Source organism: Ambystoma mexicanum, chromosome 7q (genome assembly GCF_040938575.1).
Source record: "Ambystoma mexicanum isolate Mex_15411 chromosome 7q, UKY_AmexF1_1, whole genome shotgun sequence".
In the NCBI taxonomy this organism is placed as follows: domain Eukaryota; kingdom Metazoa; phylum Chordata; class Amphibia; order Caudata; family Ambystomatidae; genus Ambystoma; species Ambystoma mexicanum.
In genome coordinates this window covers 513,541,642-513,568,712 of record NC_090941.1, presented here as the reverse complement: position 1 = coordinate 513,568,712, position 27,071 = coordinate 513,541,642, and the positions used below count along the sequence as shown (strand labels likewise).

At 49.0% G+C, this 27,071-nt stretch overlaps 1 protein-coding gene across 1 annotated transcript in view; it reads right to left on the bottom strand.

The window, feature by feature from the left end:
• Nucleotides 1-14,793: 14,793 nt before the first annotated feature.
• LOC138528063 (cingulin-like) overlaps nucleotides 14,794-27,071 on the bottom strand; it is a 124,983-nt gene continuing 112,705 nt past the window's right edge. The window contains exons 4-7 of the mRNA XM_069639506.1: nucleotides 24,718-24,789; nucleotides 24,602-24,672; nucleotides 22,359-22,429; nucleotides 14,794-15,080 (exon numbers count right to left, since the gene is read on the bottom strand). Coding sequence (XP_069495607.1) covers nucleotides 14,794-15,080; nucleotides 22,359-22,429; nucleotides 24,602-24,672; nucleotides 24,718-24,789 — 501 coding nt within the window. The remainder of the gene's footprint in view (nucleotides 15,081-22,358; nucleotides 22,430-24,601; nucleotides 24,673-24,717; nucleotides 24,790-27,071) is intronic.

Sequence of the window (27,071 nt, the reverse complement as noted above, 5' to 3'; positions counted from 1 at the left end):
GTTTGATCAGGAGCGCCAGAAAGCTGGTGGCATTCCAAAGGCAAAGGGACGACCTGGCAGCACAGATGCAGGCTCTTAGTCAGGAAAGGGATACCTTAGGCCAGGAAGTCTGCCACTTAAAAATGAAAATGGAAGAAAATCACCTGGCCCTCCAGGGACTGGGTGACCTCCAAAAAGAACACCAGAACTTGTTAGAGCACACCAGGAGGGTGGAGGATGCTCTGGCAAGAAAGGAGCAGGCCAATAGGGACACAGCTCAGGAGGTAACCCTCCTGCAGCAGAGACTGGCCCAGTACTCCAGGACCAATCAGGAGGCACAGAGAGAAAATGGGGCTCTCTGTCAGCACAATGGTAGGCTCCAGCAACAGGTAGCCATGCAGGAGAGACTGATAGAGTCTAGTAAAGCCTTAACTGAGGAACTGAAAGTGCAGGCTCTTGCATTGCAACAGGAAGCAGGGGCGGATAGAGATGAGGTTCCCTGGGAAAGAGAAACTCCTGAGCATAACCTCAGGAGCCCTAGAACCAGAGGTCTTCATCTCTCCCAGTCCCTGGACTCTGCCACCCCCATGTCCCCTCGCGCACATGAGCCCAGGGCCACGGGGATGGCAGATTACTATCCAGCTAGAAGTATGGGGCTCATAGGCCAGTACCTCCCAGGAATGGATGGGCGGGCATCCGGGTATGGGCACCCAAGCACAGTCCAATTTAGTGGGGAACCCCAGGAGAGTAGGCCCATTAAGGGGATCCTGAAAACCTCTGCCCAGTTAGGTCAGTGGGGGTGCTACCCATCAAATCCTGGCAGCAAGGAGGGGTCTGAAGACTCCTCTGAGCATTACAGGACACAGGAGACCAGGTCCCCACATTCTGCCAGCCATTCCCAGGCTCGCAGAATCCGGGAAAACCTGGACGATCAGATGGGCACCTCTGGGAGCAGCGCTTCTGAGTCGGAGCATGAATGGACCAGGGTTACCCGAACCAAAAAGGCCAATAAGGCAAAAAAGGGCCTTGCTTAAGCACCCTTTGAAACAAATAAAGGCAATAAGGAGTGTCATCACGCCTTATAATAAGAACGCCAAGTACTCTGTTTGGGAACACGTGGAGCTCTATGAGCAAATGATGGAGACTTTCCATTTGAAGGACAGCCAAAGCTGTATTCAATATGTAAAGTGGACCTTCTCACCAGAATACTCCAGTTTCTTTGCGGGGATGGAGGATCAAAACCATTCAAGGTGGTCCACATACAGGGCGGCCATCTTGAAACATTTTTCTGTGCACAGAAATCCTCAAGAGGCTCACAAGGCAGCCTACAATTTGCAATGTGGGGAGGATCAGGCCCCACAAGAGTTTGTGCAAGAATTAAAGCGTGCTTTTGCGCAGACCACCAGAAGGGTGCGCACGGATAGCAGAGAATTTATCAATACGTTTTTCCATGCCTTACCCAAATACATAATGACCCAGCTCGTGAGAGATTTTCATGAGAAAAGATCTTTAGACTGGGTCATTGAACAGGCTACCCGGATCTATGAGGTGCAGAAGCCCATCGAAAATAAAAATAACGCGCCGAAAAACCCCAAAACCAACAGCACCCCTGCTGCTGCCAAGGTGGCAGAGGTAAAGTTTGCCCCCGTTTTAGATTTGGAGATGGGGGGGCCTAAAAACCTGCCTGCACCAAATAATTCACAGCCCAAAAGGCCCTCGGGCCCGTCACAGACAGGGAGTCGAGGAGGTAGTCCCACAAATGGGATCCCCTGCTCCCCTGACTATTTAAGTCCCCGCTACAAGGGAAACCGACCAATCCTGGATTATGTGTGGACTCCTCCAGCCCAAGGGGGGGATCCAGCCAAGCACCTAACCCAGGGAACTTCCCTCCCAACTTCCCACAGGAGGGCAGACATTCTCCAAATCCTGGGCAGAACTTTTTCCCCAGGTATCCACCCAATTTCCAGCCCCAAAATCATCCATCCTTCTTTCCCCAATTCCCTGAGCCCAGACAACCTAATCCGGGAGAGGGGAGGCCAAGGGTGGAGGGGTACCAAAATCTTCCCAACCAGGGGTACTACCAGAGAAGGGATAGCTACCCTTCCCGGGATCAGCCCAGGGGAGAAAATAGAGCCCCGTATCAGCCTGAGCGGGTTTCACAACTTGAGCGCCAGGTCCAAAATATGGCACGAGATCTGGGTCACATACTGAGGGCTCAACAGAACCCTCAGATGAGCATGCCACCGCAGAATGCCCCAAACTCTGGACCGGGTGCTCCAGAACAATGACGGGGGCAGCACCCCGATAACCCACCGGTTCCCAGGGAGGAGGCACAAGGGGAAGGCGGGTGTAAAGCCTTGGAGGAAGCCTCCTTCCCAACTTGTAAACAGCCCCTGGAAAACCAGGAACCGGAAACAAAATCTCCTGCCCCTGAAAGCCTGCCTCCCAAGGAGCAGAGAGGAGGTAGGAGAAACAAAGTACCCAAACAGACCCAGTTTGTGGAGGAGGTACAGATCTTCCAATTTGAGGGAGAGGGATCCTCAGAGGATCCTGGGGAAAGGATCTTCTCCTTTAGAGATGGGGGAACTCCTCCCAAGGAAAAATGGGTCCCAAGGGACGCCAATTCAGACTGGGGAGATGTGGAGACTGAGCTACCGAAGCCCATCATCTCATCCCAGAACCGACAATACCAAAATCCCCTGGTTCAAACCCATCCTGGTGACTGCCTCCAAAAATGGGGGGGTGGCCCAGAACCGGAACCAGGGGCACCCACAATGGGTCTGATCTCCAGTTGCCAACTTTTTCTTTCAGATTCCCAAGACTCTCCACAGAATTCTGCCCAAATCTCTTCTCTCGCCATGTCCAAAACCAGAAAGTTAGCCCACCAGTTGTCCAAAAATGTGCATTATCTGTGCCCCCTTGAGGAGAAGGAGGGAAGATACTATGCCCCGGTACAAGTACAGGGGCAGGGTACAATTTTGGCACTGGTGGACACTGGATCCCAAGCTACCCTTCTGTCCAAAAGGGCCTTTGAGGAACTAAATGCAGGAAGGGGGGAGAATTACCGAATTCCTCTCACCTCTCTTCCTGGACAACTGCAGAACTTTGACGGGAAGGAAATTCCCGTTGAGGGGACTGCAGACTTGGACATTAAAATTGGGTGACACAAGGTGAAACACCCGGTCATAGTAGTGACTCCAGAGGGCACCCCTTGTTTACTAGGGAATGACCTCCTGAGAAGGTTGTCACCCCTAATAGATTGCGTAAACAAGGTCCTCTGGACCCAGACTAGCCGACCAATAAAATTAAAACAGAGTGTCAACCATGTTAGTTTAAACGGCACCTGCCACATGGTTGAACAAAAATCTGACCAAGTAGAATTTCACTTCCAGAACAACCAGATTCCAGACGTGACAGTTATAGCAGTAGGACAACAGACTGGTAATGGGGGGTCCTCTCTATTTCTGAAAATCAACCTTCCTTCCAGTTTAAGGTGGTATTCCACACTGGAATGAAACACTCTGAAATTCTTCACCAATCCACAATCAGACACTCCCACTCCTATAGTCCAGAAAGATGTGAAATCAGCTCAGAGCCTGGCTGATATTCAGCAAATTGGAGATCAGTTATTCATCCCTGTTCAGTTAAATGATGGGAAGGACTCGCTCGAGTGTGTGTGAACAACGGTAAGAGCTTCATCAGTGAAGCCATGTTCCGCCAACTCCCAAAAGATCCAGCCATTCCCACATTCAAACTGATAGACAAATGGGAAATGGACCTGGAAGCACCTAATTCCAAACATCTCCTGCCAAGCAGGTGTATGCTCAAAATCTCCATTGCCAACAAGAGGATAGTCCATAATTGTTGGGTCGTGCGAGACGTCACTGCCGCCTTTTACTTAGGCAGTGACATTCTCAATCGCTTTGCCATTAGTTTGTACCTAATAAACTTCAAAGCTTGGTCCCGATTAGCGGATAATCCCATGGTCTTTGATGATTCAGAAAAAGCATTTAGGTCAGCTCAACTGCTACCTTATGCAGTTGAAATTCAGATTAAAGAGGAAGTCACCATCCCAGAAAGGACCCGACAATACTCCCTGGGAGTGAAAGTTAAAAGAGGACAAAAATTAAAAAACCCTGATGCTTATATACATCTAAATGCTTCTCTCCAACAGCAAGGGTTGGGGGTAAACCCAACTCCATTAGTCAACATAGAACATGACACCATTCCAATAGAGGTGGATAACAGCGACTTAAAGAGTATTACTCTAGCCGCAGGCACCATTATTGGAATGGCGGTTGATGACCGACATTTTTACATTGATCTAGGAAATTAACTGTTAGGACCAATCCCCAAGGACTGTTTTGACAGTGACATTGATGACAATACAACACCAGACAGGATTTTCACCCGGCATCTTGCCCTTATGGTAAGGAAGATGTGACTTGTGACTTCAGGAGGGATGAGGTGATTTTCCAGGTCCAGGAGGGCTGCCTTTCCCACCTGAAGCCTCCAGTCCAAATCAGCACTCTGACCAGGGACTTCTCCACCCAGCTGGAGGAGGCCACTGAGATAGCCAAGCCAGAAGTCTTTCCAGGCTTCAGGCAGATGGTGGAAGAAAGAGTCAACCTAGCTGATGCCTGTGTGACTCTGGAACAGAAGCAAAAGTTGAAACAAGTTTTCTTGGATTTCCAAGATCTCTTTGCGGTAGACTCATATGACTGTGGTCGCACCGACATCCACACCACAACAATTCCCACGGACCCTGGAATGACTCCAGTGTTTGTGAAGCAATATCGTTTGCCTCTCGCATCCATGGAGTCCCTTACTGAAATAATTAAGAACCTTGAGTCCCGGGGAATAATCCGTCCAGTCCACAGCACTTTCAATAATCCGGTGCTGGGAATATTGAAGCCAAACGGCCAGTGGAGACTCTGCGCCGACCTTAGGGAGCTCAACAAACGGGTCCATACTTCCCGATGGCCTCTTCCCTACATTGACCAAGGGCTGGCCCAGATTCAGGGGTCACAGGTATTCACAGCAATAGACCTGACCAATGGATACTGGACCGTGCCTGTCAGTAGGGAGGACCAATACAAACTGGCTTTTACCTTTGGGGGCCCGCAGTACACATGGACCCGGACTCCCTTCGGAAACCTCAACTCCGGCAATGAATTCAACATTTTCCTACATAAGGCCATGCCCGACCTGGGTGCGAGGGGCAACCTGGCTTATGTAGATGATGTCCTCATCAAAAGTTCATCTGTGGAGGAACACATAGCGGAGATCCGTTATGTTCTGACACAGTTGAGGGCCGCCGGAACAAAACTTTCCTTTCAGAAAGCACAGTGGTGTAGAACCCGTGTTAATTTCTTGGGGCATGAGATTACTCCTCAGGGTCTCTGTCCCCAGGAAAAGAAAGTGGAAGCACTTTAGAAACTGAAAGACCCCACAACTCTGCGGGAACTAAGGAGCCTCCTTGGACTGACTAATTACAGCAGAAAGTTCATTGAAGGCTACGCAGAGATCACTAGAGCCCCTATTCATCTCTTGAAGGAGGGGGTCAAGTGGGAATGGGGTCCAGAACAATCCGAGGCAGTAAGACAACTCAAAAGAAGCCTCTCACAAGCGCCTTGCCTAGCTTACCCTGTCAGAAACAAGGAGTTCTTCCTGGAGTCAGGGTTCTCTAATACGTGCTTGACGGCAGTATTTTACCAAAAGCATGACAAGATCAATAACGTAATCTCCTATGCGAGCAAAACTTTATCCTCTGTGGAGGAAAAGTTCAACGATTGTGAGAAGGCACTCCTGGCAACGGTGTGGGCATTGAAGAATTACCGCCCGTTTATCCAGGGGGAACACATCATAGTGGAGACTCCACACCAGCCTCTGCAATATCTCCAAAGTGACAGAATCTGGGCCGGAAATGTGAGTAATTCCCGAATTACTTCCTGGATTCTGTCAATGCAAGGCTTTCCTGTGGAGGTCAGATATGGCCAAAACAAGAAGAGTCCCCTCGCGCAAGGTCTGGCTGTCTTGCATGATTGTGCCAGAGAAAACTGTCTCGAGGACGAAAGTCTAAAAATCAAGGACAACATGGAGGCATACCTTAATTCCCCACACAAAGTCTTTGAAGAAGACAAGTGTGAGGGAATGCCCACTCTCTATGTGGATGGATGCTCTTACCATGTTGACAACGACGGGGAGAAAGAACTGGTGGCTGGCGTAGGGAATGCATGGATGAAGAAGTTCCCAGAACCTTCCGCTGGATACAAAATTGGTCCCCGAAGTAGTCAGGTGGCAGAATTGATGGCTGTGCATCAGGCCATCCTCACTGCTGTCCAGCATCAACTCCACGAACTGGTCATAATCACAGATTCGGATTATGTACGGAACAGGTTCGTGGAGCACCTGGTCAACTGGAAAACCAGAGGCATGTTATGCGCTAATAACAAACCCTTGAAACATGCGAAGTTAATCCAAAACATTGATGATCTGGTCACCTCGAATGGGATGACCATCTATTGGAAAAAGGTCAAGGGTCATTCCAAAGTAGAGGGACCAGACAAAACTGGAAATGACTTAGCTGAACAGCTGGCCAAAACCGGGGCCATCCAAGGGGATCTAATAGAAACAGAGTCCCTATTGGGGGAAATCCAGGTCACTGCTATCACTAGGTCCCAGACAAATGCTCACAATGATCTTTCAACTGCACAATGGAGTAAGGAGACCGCTGATGCTGATTTAATTACAGCTCAGAAGGGGGATCCAATTATTGGTAAGTTTTACCAACACCTTGAGGACCCTGAGAACTTTCCCCTGACGGATACCGATTACATTGGGAAAGAGGACCTAAGAGTGTTGATGAAATGTCCAAAAATGTTCCGAATCCAAGACGGTTTGCTGGTAAGGAAATCCAAAGCTGGCCACGATCAGTGGGTGGTTCCTACTTCATTCCGAAGCCTGATGTTAAGTCACGCCCATGACGCAGCCACCGCCGGTCATAGGGGGTTTCACACAACACTAGAAATCTTAAGAGAGGTTGCATACTGGCCACACATGGGGCAGAACCTCAACCAATACTTGAAGGGGTGTCTTGTGTGTGCACAATTTCAGCCATCATCCCTCACACACCGTGCGCCTCTCCAAAAGAGGGGGATGACACTGCCATGGTCAGATTTGCAAATCGACTTTGTAGGCCCTGTAATCCGCTCGTCTAGAGGAAACAAGTACATGTTGACCGTTACATGCTTGTTTACCAAGTGGGTGGAATGTCACCCGGCACCAAACTGCAAGGCAGAAACAGCAGCTGCCCTGATGATTAACCACATCTTTTCCCGTTTTGGTCTACCTCAAAGGATTGAGTCAGACAGAGGTAGCCACTTAACCAGTGAAGTAATGACAAAGATGTGGGAGATACTGGGGGTCAAAAGAAAGCTACATGTTGCTTACCGGCCAGCTTCTTCTGGGGCAGTAGAGAGATACAACCAAACCATTGTGAGCATCTTAAAAAAGTTTGTGGCAGATTCTGGGCCAAGTTGGGATATCCGATTACCTCTGGTCCTAATGGCCATCAGATCTACCCCTTCATCTGCAACCAAAATGTCACCATTTGAGTTGATGACTGGACGCAAGATGGTGCTTCCCCAGCATTTGCTCTACAGAACCCAAGAGCAAACGTTGATAAATGCCTCCACAACTCATGAGTATGTGGAGAATTTAAGGAAACACCTTCAGCATGCTTTTGCCTATGCTCAGCGGAATCTAGAAAGATCAGCCGAGAGCATGAAGACCCACTATGATTTAAAAACTACCCGAAAGGAATATAAGGTGGGTGATCGGGTCTATCTATACAATTTCCAAAGGAACCAGGCCAAACAGCAAAAATTCTTGCCTACATTGAAGGGACCGTTTGAAATTATAGACAAGATCTCCCCTGTTGCCTATAAGATCTGCATCCCCAAAGGCAGTCTGGCGGAAGGGGAAGACAAGTGGGTCCATATTAACCAGCTAAAGTGTTGCCATCCCAGGCACACTTTGCAGCAACTGGAGGAGTCCTCTGCAATACCAGAGGGGACCGCTCCAGATTAATTCAGTTCCAACCCTAAAATATCCCACATATAATCTCTAAAATATTATACTCTTGTAAGCCACTGTCTTTGAATGATAACTTGTATCTCAAAAGTAAAATGTTAGGTATGTTAAAGTATAAAATGTATATTTCTGCCACAACATTAGTAGTGATGGAAAAATGTCTACGAATAGGTATTGCCGCTTTTCCTTTGTCGTCCTAGGAGAAAGAAAACCTGGAGACTGACCAAGGAGGACGACCGGGGACCGGGAGCAGAGACCCAAGGGGCCGGGGTACCGCCCAATATTCCCATCAGGACCGGCGAGGAGAACCCATCAATCTAACCGGATGGGGGAAAAGATGCTGAACTGTGCCATCTACCGGAAGAAGATGAGTAGAACATCCCAGATCTTGCGAGTTCCATCTGTTAAGGTTCAGAATGGCCATCGCAAGAAGGGGGGGCTTGTGGGATGTTTTTAACCATGCATCCGAGCCCTACCACAAGAACTGTGCCTTACTGGCATTGAAAACATCATGATGGCCAGAACTTCCCAGAAAATGCACAGGGAAATGCATGAAGAATATGCTGCCACCCATTTTTGCCGATGTTGTGGGCACAGAAGGGCACTGCCTAAAACCACCATTGGGCTACACACGGTAGCCTGAAACCATTGCAAAAGGGGCAATGCTGATTGCCAAAAGCAACCCACAACTATTGGGAATTCATTTCTTCAATGGGCACAAAATTATTTTACTGCAGGACCACACCAGTGCCATATGCTGAACCTGGATAATATACTTCCATGTAAAATCTCTTGTTTGAAATGCATTAATTCAAGACTGATCCAAAAAAAAAAAAAATGCATGCAGTACCCGCTTTGGACTCAAGGCAGCGCTAGCGGTTTAAACTCTGACAGGAGAACTGCTACTTCAGAAGCTAATCAGCCTTCTGTGACAATTGGGACTTCAAAAGACTGTGGGTTAATTAGAAATCTAACCACCTGCTGTTCCCAGAGACAATCTGATTTGATTAACAGGCCAAAAGGCTGGGAAACCTTCTCACCTCAGAAATCCCAGGATATCACATGGTCATGCTAACCAAATGCAAAGTGGCCCCCTGGTCTGTTGACCTCAGCTTGCTGGAGCCCACACAAAAGACCTTTTCCCTTGAATAGGATATGGTGATTTTGACTGTTTCCTGTCAACAAAGATCTGCCAGCCAGGAGAGACATATGATCACTGTCATCCCCAAACTTTGGGGGCGGACTCAAACACTGCAGTACTTTGAATTGAAAGCAAATATATATTTTACAGAAACACTGATAATTCTTGGTAACCAGATGACAGAAATGTGAAATTTGGGGATCCTTACAATGAAAACTTTGCCCACAATTCAAGCCCAAACTCCAATTTGTGTGATGTTCTGGGGCAAAACCCCGCTATTTATTGATACTACAGACTCTGTGTTGAAGCTAGGGACATGGGAATTTACTGGAGTATGTCTGGACAGGCCGTGTATAGGTGTATAATTTTTTTTTTTTTAAAACTTTGGTTTTATTAGCATTTTTCATAATATAACAAACAGGCTCGAAGCTCGGTTAAAGGCACATAAACATTCAATACAGCCTGTGACCCCCTCCCCACCTCCCCCCCCAAAACGAGAATGAAAAGAACAAAAGAAGAAAGGAAGAAAAAGTGGGAGATAGCAACAAAAGTTCTTTTCTTCTTCATATGAAACGACTGGGAGACGCATTGTGTGTCTATTTATAACCGGAGTTTAGAAGTGGTTGTGGCCGCTGAAGTTTTCCATGGCTGTAGTTCAAATACCGTTCCCCGGGCCGTGGAGATCCACCCTCCCTCAAGCTCCTTGTTGCTCCCCTCATCCGCCACCCCCCGTCGGGTTTCAGTGAACATCCCATCCCCAGGACTCCCGCACCCCATACCAGTTCGCTTGGAATGAGCTAGAGTCATTGTTTACCATTGCCGTCAATTTGTCCATCAGGAACATTTGTTTCACCTTCTTTAGCCAGTCCTCCTTCGAGGGGGTCTCCGGGCTCTTCCAGTTCTGGGCCAAAGCTACCCTCCCAGCTCTCAGCATTGTTTCGCACATTCTGGGGTATCTATACGTGTCTGTGTCCTCAGGGGGGAGACCCAGCAGCATCGTCAGGGGGTTCTGGGGGAGCAGTTCCTCCGAGACTTCCGCGATCCAACCCCTCACCCTCTCCCAGTAGGTTTGTACCTTCGGGCAATGCCACCACATATGGCCCCTCAATCCTCGTTGACCACAGCCTCTTGGGCATTTGGGTGACACCCCTGAGAACATCTTGGACAACTTCACCGGGTCTCTATGCCACCCTTGTAAGATTTTAAAGTTATGTTCCATATCTGCCGTGAATAGGTTTCCGTGGAACGCTATTTTAAATATTCTCGACCAGGCATCCTCCGAGATCTCTTCCCCTGCCAAGTCGTTCCAGAAAGTACGGAACCCCCTCCTCTCTGCCAAGTTGATGGTATTAAGAATCTTGTATATACCAGATACCGCACCCTTCCTAGAGGTCGCAGAATCAAGAAATTTTTCAAAAGGGGTCAGCTGTCTTTTCAAGTCCAGAACCCATGACTGATCACAGAGGATACCTTTCAGGCGGAGATATTCAAATATGGAGAGAGACCGCTGCCCCAGAGCATCCCTTAACTCCTCATATGATAGGAAATCCCCATCCTTAAACAGTTGACCCGCCCATTCCATTCCCAAGTCGGACCAAGTCTGAGCTTTTTGGAACCCCCTGCTCCCCAATCTGAGGGGGTGTCCCCAGAGTGAGGTCATCGGGGATGGCCATGACGTCAAGTGTGCAGTCTGGGGGCCCTCTTTCCAGATTGCCCAGAGCACCGCCAATGTAGGGTGGGACTTCAGTCTACTCGGTATCAGCCTACAGGGGGCCCACAGAAGGTCCCGTACTTTCAGGGGGTGCGCATCCATGTCTTCCAGGTAAGACCAGTAAGTTCCCATCCCCTCTTTCATGTGCTCCAGGAGGACGCACAATTGGGCAGCGCGGAAGTACAACTGGAAGTCCGGGAACCCGAACCCTCCCTCCTCCCTCGGTAAGGTCAGGACCGCCTTCGCGGTCCTCGGGGTCTTGCCCAGCCACACAAACTCTCTTACCGCTTTCTGCAACGCTCTGAAGGTGTGGTCTGGGACATTAGTAGGGAGAGCAGTGAAGAGATACAGTAAGCGCGGCAATATATTCATTTTTACCGCCGTCATGCGGCCGTACCAGGAGAGTACCATCGAGCCCCATCTCCTGAGGTCGGCAGTGATTCCGGCCATAACGGGATCGTAGTTGGCGGGGGCTAGGTTGGATAGGTCCCTGGTAAGGATGACGCCCAGGTAGCGGATAGAGGCCTTCCCCACTGTTATACCATTGAGCCTGCCCAAGGGATCTAGCCCCGGGTCACATACCCGCATGGGAAGCAGAACTGATTTGGATGTGTTGATCTTCAATCCCGAGAAACGCCCGAAATTGGTCATCAGAGACAGGAGAGGGGGAAGCGATGTGACGGGGTCTACCAAATAGGCCAGTATGTCGTCCGCAAACAGGGACAGTTTGAATTCGACCTCCCCTCTCCTGATCCCCTTGATGTCCGGGTGTGCTCGGACTGCTATGGCCAGAGGCTCCATCGTTAGGACGTATATTAGGGGGGAAAGCGGGCATCCTTGTCTCGTTCCCCGGGAGAGGGCGAAGGATTCCGACAGCCTGCCATTCACTTGGACTCTTGCCCGCGGGGCTCCATACAGTGCTGCCACCCATTCACTGATATGTACCCCAAAGCCCATTTTCTGGAGGAGGAGTTGCATGTACCTCCACTCGACCCTGTCAAAGGCCTTTTCCGAATCTAGTGAGAGGACACTTGCATCGAGATCGGTCCTCTGAGCATAGTGAAACAGATTTATGGTTTTCCGGATGTTGTCCGAGCCCTGCCTGCCTCTGATGAATCCTACCTGATCTCCGTGAACCAATTACGGCAGTATCCCCTCCATCCGCCTCCCGATTACCTTAGCTAGGATTTTAACATCGATATTTAATAGGGATATTGGGCGGTAGGAGGAGCACTCCGTGGGGTCCTTGCCTTCCTTTGGTAGTACTACAATTATGGCTTCCATCATGGAGTCCGGGAGAGTGCCACCCTCCAGGACTGCGTTGAAAACCTTCACTAGGTGCGGGCCAGGGTCGAGCGAAACCTTTTATAGAAGTATACCGAGAAGCCATCCTCCCCCGAGGAAGTACCCGCCTTCATCTCGCCAATCACTTTTTCAACCTCGTCCTCCCGCACTGGACTCTCCAGCCCGTCTGACATCTCACTAGTCAGGGCCGGGACTCGTATAGAATCCAAAAACCTTTCTATCTCGGTCTCGCCCCCAGTGTATTCCGATGAGTACAATTTCTCATAATATTGGCGGAAGGCCTCTCCAATGTGGTCCGCTTCATGGCCTATTGACCCCACTTCATTCTTTACGGCTCTCACCATTCTACTTCTCTGCACTCCCCTCAACTTCCAGGCTAGGATCCTATCTGCCCTGTCCCCCTTTTCGTAATATTTCTGCTTAACCAGCTGGAGGCTCCTTTCTGTTTTGTGGAGGAGGAGGTCCTTCAGCTGAAGTCTGTAGTCCTCTAGGGCATTGATTTGTTCGCGATCTAAGGGCTCTGTTGGGAGGCCCCCCGGCTGGAGATGGGATATTTTTGCCCTCAGGGACTTCTCTTGAGCCTCCCTAATTCTTTTATTCTGGGCTCCCTTCTTAATGAGAACACCCCTTAGGGTAGCCTTGAATGCATCCCATAGGGTGTGTGGGCCCACCTCCCCATTGTCGTTGAGGTCGAAGAATTCCTTTATGGCATCCAATATCTCCTGCGCTTGGACCTCATCCCTCAGCAAGGAGTCATTGCATTTCCATCTACCCCTGCGATCGCCGGTCCATCCCCCTGCTACGGTGACTCGGACCAGGTCATGGTCCGACCAGGGGATAGGGTCCACCCTATGGCCGGCGATAGATGGGTATAGGGTTTCATCCACTAAGATGTAATCTATTCTTGAGAAGGAAGTATGGATGGCTGAGTAGTATGTGAAGGAGGGGGCGCCCTGCCCGGGGGGGGTATCGTGTCCTCCAGGCCTAGTTCTGAGTTCACCCTCTGGAAATTCCTTGCCATGGTCTCGTCAGCCGCCCTGGAGATCTGGGGGCCCATGCGTTTCCTGTCTCTGGACGGGTCCAGACCCATATTAAAGTCCCCCCCTACCACCATCGGGCCCTGGGCAAAGAGCTTAAGTTTATCCCTCACCTCTTCCCAGAATTGAGCTTGGCCTTCATTTGGACCGTATACTACAGCTAAAGTTAGCGGGGCGCCCTGCAGCGACCCCTGAACCAACAGGTAGCGGCCTTCCGGATCTTTCAGTATGGCCTCTTTCTCGAAACCCACGTTCCTTGATATTAATATGGCCACTCCTCTTTTCTTGCCCTTGTGGGATGCACAGTGAACTTCCCCTATTCCTCCACCCCGCATTTTGGGTTCCTTCCCCCGGGCCCAGTGAGTCTCTTGCACGAAGAGGAGGTCGAGGCCTGCCCTTCTAAATTCCCTGCAGATCAGGGACCTCTTTGTGGGAGTGTTCAAACCACGGACGTTGAGGGATCCCACACCCAGGGACGGCAGGCTTTCAGCCATTATCCAAAAGTTCTACGATTCCAGGCCACCACTTCACCTCCCCCCTCCTCACTATCTCCCTTAGTATTGTATTGTCCTCTCCCCTTTCCCCTCCCCCCCTGGTGGGCTTAAAACATTTCCCCAACTGCCCCCCAGACCCGACCCCCAACTGAACAACCCCAACAATCCCGTGTCCCCCCTCCCCCCTCCCCGGCGTCCAGCCAGTTAGTTCTGCCATCGCTGGCTATTGGCCGAACCACCAGCCTGCCCGCCTCGGCCAGGCGATCCATACACTGCTCGTCCTTATGAGCCCCCCCTTCCGCCCTGTGGTGACATCCCCCTCATGATACCCCCTTACTTTCTGTCCATGGGGACGCTAATACTGGTAACTTCCCGTAACAATGTTCGGCGGGTCCCCCCAGCCTTCAGTCCTCAGGAGCGTTCCGCTCTCCCTCCTTAACTGGCGACAGAGTGTTCATTTTCCTGTATTTTCTCGCGCCCGTTTTCCTTCTCCTCTCATTCGATGGGCCTGGGCCTCTCTGAGTATCCCTCACCGGCCCCGATGGGCCCCTCCGGGGATTCGAGTCCTCTACGTAATCCTGGATGGCTTCTCGTATGTCATCTTCCGTGATAAGAGTCGACCTCTGGCCCATATACTCAAAGGTCAGGGAGAAAGGAAAGCCCCAGCGGTAGCTGATCCCCTTTTCCTTGAGCAGGAGCGTTAGGGGGCGACACATCCTGCGTTTGGCCAGGGTGTAGGCAGAGAGATCCTGGAAGATCGTGATCTGAGCGTTGTTATAAGTGATCTCCCGAGCCTTCCTGGCCTCCTCCAGCACCTTTGTTTTTTCAGAATAGTAATGAAACCGGACCAGAATAGATCGAGGGCCACCCGCCCTGCCCCCGGCTCTATGCACCCTGTCAAATGTGGGTTCCGTGGTCATTTCTTCGGAGAATAGAAGGGTAATGATGTCTCTCACCGTTTGGGTGATGTCTCTCTCCGTTTTCCCTTCCACCTCGGGTACCCCAAAAATTCTGAGATTGTTCCTCCTTTCCCTATTTTCCCTCATCCCTTTTCTCCAAGGCCGCCAGCCTCAGCTCTACCCCCATTTCCTGGGTTGCTGATGATGACTGGTAGGTCTCCACCTGCAGGAGCCTGTCCTCGACCTTGTCCACCCTTTGATCAATTTTTTCAAATTTCTGGGCAATGTCGGATCGCATGTCCCTAATTTCCTGCAATATGGAGGCAATACCTTTTTCCATGGCCGTCATGGAAGGTGCCTGGGCCTCCGACTGGGCCATACCTCTGGAGGGGCTTGGGCTCCTCTTGCTGCTCGCCGTCTCTTGAAAGCGAAAGTTTTGCAAGGTTTTCCACCAGTTCATCTGGTCACCCCCTTCTGGGACGGCCCGTGGTTATTTCCTAGGGTACTCAGATGGGGGCCCCAAAGAGTTTTGGGGGGGTCCCGGGGCCAGGCTCGCCCCCACTTTGTTATGGTGTGACTTTGCCGAGGGAGTCTTTGTTGGGCGGGCACACGCCCCACCACGTTCCAGTGGGGGCCTCACACCCCGTTCCGAGTCGTCGCGGTCCACTGGTCTGTTCGGGCTACTGGTTCCGTGGTCCTTGCCCCCCAGTCTCCAGAGGCACGCGCCCCGCCGCGACCCGGGCTGGGGCCTCGCTGGCCTGTTGGTGCTTTCCCCATGGGGGGGGAGGGAGAGCTCCCCTTGGCACTTGGGCCTGCTTCTTGACCCCCACCTGGATCTCTCCGCCCCCACGGCGGACAGGAGACTGGATTCTGGCTGTGATGCGGGTCCTGCTGTCTCCCTCTGCGTGTTTCCTTCTCCCGCCTGGCCAGGCCCGTTGCACTGCGCGCCTCGGAAGCCGGGGGGAGGGGCGAGGCTCCGATTCACGAAGCGGGGGGAACCCCCCGTCCTGCTGTGGCCCCCGCTCCCGGGGCCGAGAGCGCTGGAGGATCAGTAATCGGCCGGGTGAGGCGGGGGTGGGGGGTGGGGGACTCCTCACCGTGTCTGCGCGGCTCCCGCGGGGGGTCCTCTCCGAAATCTTACGCCGCGGCTGCGGAGGCCCAACCCTGGGTCATCCCCGGGCGCCGTCGCAGGTCTCGTTCTCGCGTCTCCCGGGGTCCCCGAGCGTCGCTGTTTCGCTCTATAGGTGCCCGGGGGTGTCTCCACACTGCGCCGACGTGCTGGATCCGCCTGGGGGGGTCCGGGGGGGGCTCAATCCCCTTATTCAGTCCAGTCAAGGGGGAAGCAGTACGATCAGGCAGCCATTGCCTGCGCGCCCCCTGGTGGCCTCCAGGTGTATAATTTTTAATGAAAAACCAATGTTGCACAACCCACTAAAATCGAAAATAAGTTGCCATTTCTTTACCCAAGCTCCTAGAAACGCCAGAGTCGGAACAATGCCTACCTCATGTGATATATGATGTGTGTAGGTGATGTAAAAACAACTGTGTATTTGGGAAAATATGTATTTGGATCCAATATAGATTTGTGTGCAATCTGACAAGGGGAGGGCCCTCTGGCCATAAAATCTACCTCATCACTCTGACTCACAACTCAGTTCCCCCAATCAAGGGAGAAAGGAAAGCTTGGCCAATGATAAATTGAGAGAGGGGCTGGCTTAGTGATGCTGCGCACACACCGACTTTCTAAACACATAAAAGCAGACAGTGCAGGACAAGTGGAGATCCCTTTTTCACTTTCCGCGGGACGCTCTGCCGGGAGACTTCAGACTTCAATCCATCAATCTTCAGAGACCAAGACTTTACTTCAGAATTTGTAAAGAACAGGCCTAACCCACAAGCTGAGTTCTCTTCAGCAGGCCTCAAAATCATTTGCAGACTATTCACAGCTGGGCTGAGCTGTTGATTCTGGCCTGAAACCCTGCGCCAGAAAGATCCAGAAGCAGTGCTGTACCCAGAGAAAGCAGAGACACCCAGAAAGCAGACCAGAGATCCAGAGAACCACAGGCCGCTGTATCCGGGGAGCTGACCCAGACGCTGTGAGCGGAACCGGTGCCTGACAGACCCAGCAGAGCGGAGCTGACCCAGGCGCTGCGCGCAGAGACCGTCCGTGGCGAGGGAACCGCAGCCAATCCTGACCCGATCCGTGGCGAGGTCCAGTCTTTTCAAAGCTAGGAGTGAGTACTTAGATCAGATTGTGACAGAAATAAGCTCTTAGTTAAAATAATTTAATCCAACTATTTTAATCTGATTAGAACTGTCTCCTAGAAATCGTGTCACCTGTCATTTTCAAAGCTGTCACCTGTCAATTTGAGTTACTTTAAATCCGAAAAACGACCTTTACAAAATCGTTCATATCTTTGGAACCGTTTATCCTAGGAACTTGGTTTAACTTTCCTCTGTAAGCTTAGAATCTCAGCTTTCCAACGAACCTAGAACCGACTTGCTTGGCCTGATTTCTTTACCTGTAAAAAGATAGCAGCGTTTTGCTTTCCTCTGCTAAAAATTTGTTTGCCTCTTAACAACCATCCCTGAATCATTGCTAAAGTGAGCCTGAGCTCATCCCAAGTATCTCTCACTCACCCTGAACCGCCTAAAGGGAATTAAAAGCATTTTCAGCATATTTCTCACTTCATTGCCACCACATTCAAAGCATTTGGGCTTGTGTTTTAAAACTCATACCTGTTTTCTCTAAGCTTGCTGGGGTGGGAATTGAATTTCGTATTGTATTTGATTGCATTCCTGAGAACTGTGTGTGTTACTTCCATCTCCTTGCATTGCATATAGGGGGGGGGTGAATTGCCACCAGGGGAAAAGTGAACATATGATATCTTGTGAAACCATATTAGTTAGTTTCTGTACTGCATTTTCATTCAACATTGCATCCATTTGAAACCATAAAAGTATTTTCACTGCCTTATCCATCCTACACCAACTCCTCATTGATTATAAAGAAGTGTGCTAGTGTCAGATTACCCATTGTTGATTAACATTATATTTATAAGGGCGATATCGATTATTAATTTATTATAAAAGCGTGGTATCTATATTTTGTTTTATTTCTCAAATAAACCTTTTAAACTTGCAAAACAGAACTACTTCTTGGCTCAGTGGGGTCAGGGGGATTCTAAGAGAGGGGTGTTATATAGGGGTAGTCATCCAGAACTCATGAACTGGACATAAAGATATATCAATAAGGGTTTCCATTCAGTATCCCAGACTAGGCATTGACTTAGCTGTAGTGTTGAATTGAATCCTCTTACAGTATATGCTCAAAGAAAGTTTTCTGAAGGAAAACGCCAAGGAACCATAAACCCAAAGCAGATTCCATGCACGAGGTTTAAATGATGAGTCTAAATGAAATGGTTCGGGAGAGTGCCTCGCTCTCAAAGTCCAACTCTAGTCAATGAACAAATCATCCGAGAAATCTAGAAAAGTCAACTTGATGATGAGTCATGGTTTATTCTTTTGTGATGAAGGAAAACAGCCGACCTGTGTTTCGACCCCTGGTCGTTGTCAAGGCTGTACATATACACAGTAAGTATACATATTCAAAATGGTCAGTCTCATTGAGCATAAACATCATAGTGAATGTTAACATAGGCAAATAACAAAACCATTTAGCAATGAAACATTAATCGACCATACCGTGTTGAAGTCACATGTCAGGCCAGGATTGGAGGGGTGGCATCAAATGTAGATGAGAAATGCAAAAAATAAAAGAAAATCAAACAGGTAGAAAAACACCATTAATTAAGTGTTGGCATTTCTTGGACAAAGCATCTATTTTAATTCTATAGAGCCCCTTCAGGGGTATTATGTGAGCAATATCTAGCATGTGGCCATAAAAACATGCGCACCAGTAACCCATGGGTAATATAGTGTGTCAAATCCAAGAAGTGAGATTAAGTTGACCTAAACTTGGTACAGAAAAATAATTGTAATCGTTATATACGACTCACCCTAAATTAGTTCCATATAACGTAAGCCTGGTTCAGGAGATTAAACTGGAGTCTTCCAGTGCAGATTGAGCTTTGATTCCTATTATTAGTGTATCCAAAGTTTATGGAGATCCTGAAACACTATAATTAAAGTTGGAAAAGTTATAAATGTTGCTGTAGTTTAATTTAAGTACAAGAAGCCTTATTAAGGATGCCAAAATAACATATCATGCATGGCTAAAGAGACCTTGCCAATCTTCATGGGCGGCTGATTGGCAAACCATGACATGTGTTTTGGCAATGCACGATAATAGGACCTTTTGGAATATTTATGGTAAAAGCCATGAACAGGTGGAGGTGGATCAAATAAATCCAATTGATAAAATGGCTTGGACTTCGTTCCTTCAGTAGTCTCCTCTAGCACCTCCCCTCTGACTTTTCAAAATTCTCAAACTTTTTAACATGGACATTGACGAGATTACAATTACAAATCGTATTGTATAAACATTTCGTGCCCCTGGTCCTGATGTCCTACAGAATGGCAATTTAAACGCAGTGAAATTTGGCTCCCTGTTTTATGGAATATATTCAGTAACGTATTGTTAGAATAAGTGTGGAGGGGGCATCACCGCAGCTGAAGAATGCATGCCCTGTCAAGGCCCTGCTGAAAGGGTGAGGACAACCCACAGGACTTGGACATGAAAGCAATGCTGTATTAAGTCGCCAATGTATATTGACCTGACAGGCTAGCAACACTCAAACGCAGGACTACAGGAACCACAATGCAACATCAGACATCCCTATCCATGGATTGACACAGTTCATCACTGCACCAATGGAATGCAATGCTGGCAGACGTAATGCCATGTACTCAGGTAACCATGTGTATGAAGCCACCATGGAATAGACGCAGACAACACAAACCTGCAGAAGTATAACTAATCACCCATCAGGGCACATGCATGAAAGCAATGCACAGGCCCAACACAGGCACCATGGCATCCTGCCATGGCAATCACAGACCCTGAAAGTGATGACTGCTGGCCGTGAGCTGTCTGCATGGTGTTACACAACAAAGTAAATGAACCCCCATAGTGAATGACTCCACATGCAAATAGTGTGATTGTAAATCATGTCGTGCAACAATACTAATAAAATGCATGCACAGCAACATGCTGTTGTAAAAGGCAACACATCCACAATGCCCTGTGAGTGACACCTATGACCTCTGCCCTTGCTGGTGACTCTGGATACCCCCAGCTACCATGGCTGATGACACCCATCCGGAATCCACAGCCGCCACAGGAGGTGGCCTACAACAAGGCATCCGTCTAGACAAGGCTCTCCATCTAGCGCACCTTTGCCCAGTTGAAGGCTCATTACGGGTGCCTACACCAGACTGGAGGGGCTTTCATATACAGGCCAGAGAAGGTCAGACAAATTGTTCATGCGTGTGCCATTCTGCACAACATTTGCCTCAGGAGGAATGTCCCCTCTGCCTCCTGATGAGGACATGCCACCCCCAGAAGAGGAGGACTCACTGCATGCGGGTGCTGCACTGCCATGCACTGAGTGTGAAGGGGGTAGGAATGGACGTCTTGTTTGGCAAGAACAGAAGGACAATTGTTTTTTAAGCACAGTGATATTGACATGCTACGCACCTCTGAAAATATAGTCATGTTATGAATGAAACAAATGTACACAATTTGAATTTTGAAATTTGAATTATTTATAACGCGCACGAATCCTGGCGCAGATGGAACAGTAGACTAAATTAAGAAAATTCAGCATAGTGCATATTATTGCCAATGAAATTCACGAAAAAGAGGAGTATAAGAACAACACCTATTTAAATAGATGAGGAATGAGGAATGTCCGAGCATTGCTTCAAATGAACTATTGTTTAATTAATAAATGTAAAGAAATCGTCCACACCCACCTCCCCTGTCCACAATGCCATCCGCAACACACCCTCTCCTCCCCTCTCCCTCCCCACAACTCCTTCCCCAACAGACGATCACCACCCACCCCCCACAACGCTATCCCCAACACACCCTTCCCACCTACCTCCACTCTCCCCACAATGCCATCCCCAACACACCATCCATGCCCACCTCCCCACTCCCCACATCACCATCCCCAAAACACTCATGGCCCCCCACCTCCCTTGTGCCTATGTACAAAGTGCTATTCACAGTCACTTGTGTGGCCCCTTGCTCTTAAAAGCCTGCTCCATCACTGTTGGAGCCAGATGGCGTGTGGAGCGGCACATTGGGGGCTGGGCATAGATCCCTCTGTGGGCATGACGGAGGTGGACTGGTCTGATTCGGGCCCCCGGATTCCAAGGATACATTTCCTGATTTATTTAATAATGACTTTTATTTATTACATAGGTTATGGCTGATGGATACCCCTTACTTAGATGGCTAATCCATATTTCCTAAAATGGGAAATAAATAGATCCAAATGGTCAACCGTTTGGAGGCATTATGATTCGAATAAAAAATACTTTGGGTTTTATAGCTAAGGAATGGGTATCCTTTCTGTATAGTCTACGTGCTGGGGGCCTAACATTTCAACATGAATATACAAATGAGGACTTTAATGTGATATTTATTGCAATCTATTGGAATCCCTTCAAACACATTCAGATTCTCCTTTAGATACGTAGGAGATGTGTTGGAAAAATGGTACACGGTCATGAAATCTGACAGCATTTTAAATATAGGTGATTTAAACTGTTTCTGCCCCACTCTATTTGATGGGGTGGAGGATGATGAGTTTTATTATACCAAGAATGCATGACAAGTTAATGGAAGCTTCTTGTTACAATTCATGCCAGCATGGAGTTTGCAAAAACTAAATGGAAGCATTGTGGGTGATATTTCTAAGTCAGCCCACAAGGAGACGTGCTTGACTGATTCAAATGGTGATTATGCCTTTTGTTCATGGTCTTTCTGGTGACATATATTCAATGTGAGTAGACCCCTCTCTATTGAGTGACCATGCTTGCATATCTATAAGTTGTCTCCCTTTGGATTATCATACAAGATCTAAGGGAGCTATATTAGTGGAGCCTATTATTGGCAGCACTGGAATAATGTGGTTGCCTACTAATATAAATAAACTTAACAAGCAAATACAGGTATTACTAGATAAAAATTAAACAAACATATTACAAATTTGAATCTAACGTTATTTAAGAATCATTCTGGGTACATAATTACAAGCGAAAATGTGTCACGATCCATGCCCCTGAGACCCCTCACGTATAACAGCCCCCTTGCAGCAGTGGGGCTAAAGCCCTTCACACTGGCCCCAAGGGCCTTAAAACTACATAAGAAACATACATAGAGTCAGTCTCATTTTTCAGGAATAAAGCAATACCAGTTTTGGACCTTTATCCAACATGGAGGCCTATGACACAGCTCAGTTCTTTAGAACCAAGCCATTCGTTCTAGTGTTTTGGGTGTGGCTGGGCCTGAGACTACTTGGCCTGGAACTACTTTATTTGGGCTATTTAAACCACACCCAAACAGCAGAACGCGCTTTGGGTTATTCTGCACTCCTGCAACGTAACGCTCACCATGTCCAGCTCCTGCTCATCTGCTTCTCCGGAGGCCCGATCCTGAAGCCCTAGATCCGGATTACATTAATAACCAGTAGAACAAGAACAGCATTAGCAAGCAAGAACACTTACCTGTGAAGGAAACGGCCTTAAATCCATCCTGCGCTTCGCTTACCTCACCCATCTCCGGAGTTTGCCGCAACCTGCAAAGGTAAAGAAACAAGGACAGGATTAATAACAATTCTTACCTGGGCAAGCAGCGAGTCCTGGCAGCACCCTGCGCTTCTCTTACCTCGCCCATCTCCGGGTTTCACCGCATCCTGCAATGGAGAAGGAACAAGGTCAGCATTAACAAAGCACTTACCTGGACAAGCAGCACTTTGATCGCTCATCACTCCGGAACATCACCGCAACCTGTACAAAGAAGAGAAGAGAACACAGGTTAGCAATTAACACCAATAAACAACGCAGCGCTCCGCGCATCAATAACCCACCGTGGTCTTCGCCATCGGCGCAGCAACTCCGAGATCACAACCATCTCTGTGAAAACAAAAAGAGACATTGTTAGGGAACACTGTAGTGGAGCTCTTCGCCATCGGCGCAGCAACTCCGAGATCACAACCATCCCTGCGAAAACAAAAAGAGACATTGTTAGGGAACACTGTAGTGGAGCAAGACGCAGAGAAGACAGAGAAAACAGAGGGAAAGAAAGAGACAGAATAAAGACGGAAAAGACATTATAAGTCACCTGGAAGACAGCAAGCAGAGTCAGAGTCACAGCCTCTCTGGACCCGACATAAGGGCACATGGACCAGTGAAGCAAGTAGGTCCACGGAACGCCCGCACCAACCACGCGCCCCTGCACAGAGACGCAGGATGGAGAGTTCAACGCACAAAAACCTATGGTGAGCAATAACCCCAAGGGAGGGGATTTGGACCAGAGGGAGGTGGGAGTCCACCCATCACAGAACCAGTATCTTAACCCTCCATTCTCCTCTTATAGGCGTTACCCAACGTCTGGCACATTACCAAGCATAGAGGGCTCCGGGATAGCTCTTAGACCTCCATTCAGTATCGTGTGGCGTGCCCGTGGATACCAGGTGAGCATAACAGAACTCGAAGCCTTAATTAAAACATCCACCTGGGTGTCATGGAAACATCAGAGACTGACCAACTAGCCCAGTTACTGGGAGAATTACGGGCAGAGGTGCACTCCGCCTGGCAAGAAACCAACGCCATTAGGAGGGAGTTCATTGTCACCAAGGACCGCACTGATGAATTAGCCAGACAATTGCTCCAAACACAGGCTGGGCAGGCTCCGTTGCCAGGAAGTATTCCGTCGGTTCCAGCCACATCCGTCAATCCAGTGCAGGTGGTCCTCCCTGTGGCAGTTCCTTTATCTGGCCCCACTGGAACGTTTTACGGGGACCCAAGAAAATATGCAGTATTCATTAACCAGTTCCTCCTCCATTTTCTATGTAGACCCGGTGCCTTTGCTAACGATCAGTCGCAGGTTGCCTTCATTCTGTCATATCTGAGCGACAGTGCCACGGATTCGGTTCATACCTTTAGTAAGCCAGGATGACCCACTTCTGCGGGATTTCAGGGGGTTTCAACAGGAGATGGAGAAGCTGTTTGCCCGACATACCCATTGCCAACCTCTGGATACCGAACTTCTGTCCCTCCGCCAAGGCAGCCAAGATTTGTTAATATATACCGCCGCTTTTAACAGACTTGTCATTGAAACTGTGAATAATGTGGTTGCCTGCTAATATAAATAAACTTAACAAACAAATACAGGTATTACTAGATAAAAATTCAACAAACATATTACAAATTTGAATATAACGTTATTTAAGAATCATTCTGGGTACATATTTACAAGCAAAAATGTGTCACGATCCATACCCCTGGCCCCCTCGGGTATAACAGCCCCCTGGCAGCAGTGGGGCAAAAGCCCTTCACACTGGCCCCAAGGGCCTTAAACCTCCATAAGAAACATACATGGAGTCAGTCTTAGCGCCTTTGGCGCCAGGCTCATTATCAGGACTAAAGTAATACCAGTTTTGGACCTTAATCCAACATGGAGGCCTATTACACAGCTGAGTTCTTTATAACCAAGCCATGCGGTCTAGTGTTTTGGGTGTGGCTGGGCCTGGAACTACTTGGTCTGGAACTACTTTATCTGGGCTATTTAAACCACACCCAAACAGCAGAACACGCTTTGAGTTATTCTGCACTCCTGCAGCGTAACGCTCACGGTGTCCAGCTCCTGCTCATCTACTTCTCCGGCGGCCCGATCCTGAAGCCCTAGATCCGGATTCCATTAATAACCTGGAAGAACAAGAACAACATTAGCAAGCAAGAACACTTACCTGTGAAGAAACCGGCCTTGAATCCATCCTGTGCTTCGCTTACCTCGCCCATCTCCAGAATTCTCCACAAACTGCAAAGGTAAAGAAACAAGGACAACATTAATAACAATTCTTACCTGGGCAAGCAGTGAGTCCTGGCAGCTCCCTGCACTTTTCTTACCTCGCCCATCCCCGGATTTCACCACAACCTGCAAGGGAGAAGGAACAAGGTCAGCATTAACAAAGCACTTACCTGGGCAAGCAGCGCTTCGATCTCTCATCATTCCGGAACATCACCACAACCTGTACAAAGAAGAGAAGAGAACACAGGTTAGCAATTAACATCAATAAACAGCGCAGCGCTCCGCGCATCAATAACTCACCGTGGTCTTTGCCATCGGCGCGGCAACTCCGAGATCACAACCATCCCTGTGAAAACAAAAAGAGACATTGTTAGGGAACAGCGTATGGAGCAAGACGCCGAGAAGACAGAGAAAACGGAGGGAAAGAAAGAGACAGAATAAAGACGGAAAATACATTATAAGTCACCTGGAAGACAGCAAGCAGAGTCAGAGTCACAGCCGGTCTGGACCCGACATTAGGGCACACGGACCAGTGAAGCAACTAGATCCACAGAACGCCCGCACCCACCACGCGCCCCTGCACAGAAACACAGGATGGAGAGTTCAACGCACGAAAACCTAAGGTGAGCATTAATCCCAAGGGAGGGGATTTGGACAAGAGAGAGGTGGAAGTCCACCCATCACAGAACCAGTATCTTAACCCTCCATTCTCCTGTTATAGGTGCTACCCAATGTCTGGCACATAACCAAGCAGAGAGGGGTCTCGGATAGTGCTTATACCTCCATCCAGTATCTTGTGGCGCCCCTGTGGATACCAGGTGAGCGTACCAGAACTCGAAGCCTCAATTAAAACATCCACCTGGGCGTCATGGAAACATCAGAGACTGACCAACTAGCCCAGTTACTGGGAGAATTGCGGGCCGAGGTGCACTCCGCCTGGGAAGAAACCAACACTATTAGGAGGGAGTTGATTGTCACCAAGGACCGCACTGATGAATTAGCCAGACAATTGCTCCAAACACAGGCTGGGCAGGCTCCGTTGCCAGTAAGTATTCTGTCGGTTCCAGCCACATCCGTCAATCCAGCGCAGGTGGTCCTCCCTAGGGCAGTTCCTTTGGCCCCACTGGAACGTTTTACGGGGGACCCAAGAAAATATGTAGTATTCATGAGCCAGTGCCGCCTCCATTTTCTTTGTAGACCCGGAGCCTTTCCTAACAATCAGTCGCGGGTTGCCTTCATTCTGTCATATCTGAGTGGCAGTGCCGTGGATTGGTCCATACCGTTAGTAAGCCAGGATGACCCACTCCTGCTGGATTTCAGGGGGTTTCAACAGGAGATGGAGAAGCTGTTCGCCCGACATACCCAGGACCAAGCTCTGGATAACAAACTTCTGTCCCTCCGCCAAGGCAGCCAAGATTTGTTAACAAATATCGCTACTTTTAACAGACTTGTCATTGAAACTGGGTGGCCTGAGTGGAAACGAACAATGTTATTCCATCGAGGATTACGGGGGGAATTGAAAGACATCCTAGCTCAGGTGGTAAACCAGCCAAAAGACTGTGCAGAGTTCATCAACCTATTGGTGCAGCTAAACCAAAGGCTGCAAGATCGAAGGACAGATCGAGCCACAACGGAGAATCGGACTGTGTATGTTCGCTAAAAGGAGAACAGTCCGCGTTCATCACAAAACACTTCGGACCCCATGCAAATTGGGGGGGTTATGGAGCCCATTAACCAAGGCCGAAAGAGACAAAAGGAGACAACATCAATTATGCCTGTACTACGGGAAATCAGGTCACTTCCTCAGAGAATGTCACGTAAAACCCCCTAGGAGAACAGTTGGGGATACAGAGAAAGAAGGAGGAGAACAAGAGTCAGAACACTTCCAGGCCTGGCGAGTGTAGAGGTCTGTTTGTCGAACGAAGGAAAAGAGCCACAGACCTCACACCTTGCCCTGCCTGTGATTATGATCAGTCACCAACAACCGTCTCGGATGCATGCTGTGGAGGAATACATAGCAAGCGGAGCCATTGGTAACTACATAGACCAAGGCTTGGCAACAAGGATGGGGCTTCCCCTCTGTCAGAAAACAACAACTGAGAAGGTCACCACTGTCGACGGCACAGAGATAGCTTCTGGTCCTGTAACTCAACGCACAGCAGAATTTACCCTTCTGTGCCAAGACAGACATTGGGAAGCCATTGCCTTCGACGTTATCAAGGCCCCTCAGTTCCGGGTGATTCTAGGGATGCCATGGTTGGTGGCTCACAATCCTAACATCGACTGGCGAGCCAAGAAATTAGCCTGCTCCAATGAGTATGCTCATGCCTGCTACCAAGTGGAAATGCCATTGTCTGACCCAGAGACACCTGTCCAAGATAAAGAGGCATTGGTACTAGGTGTAACAA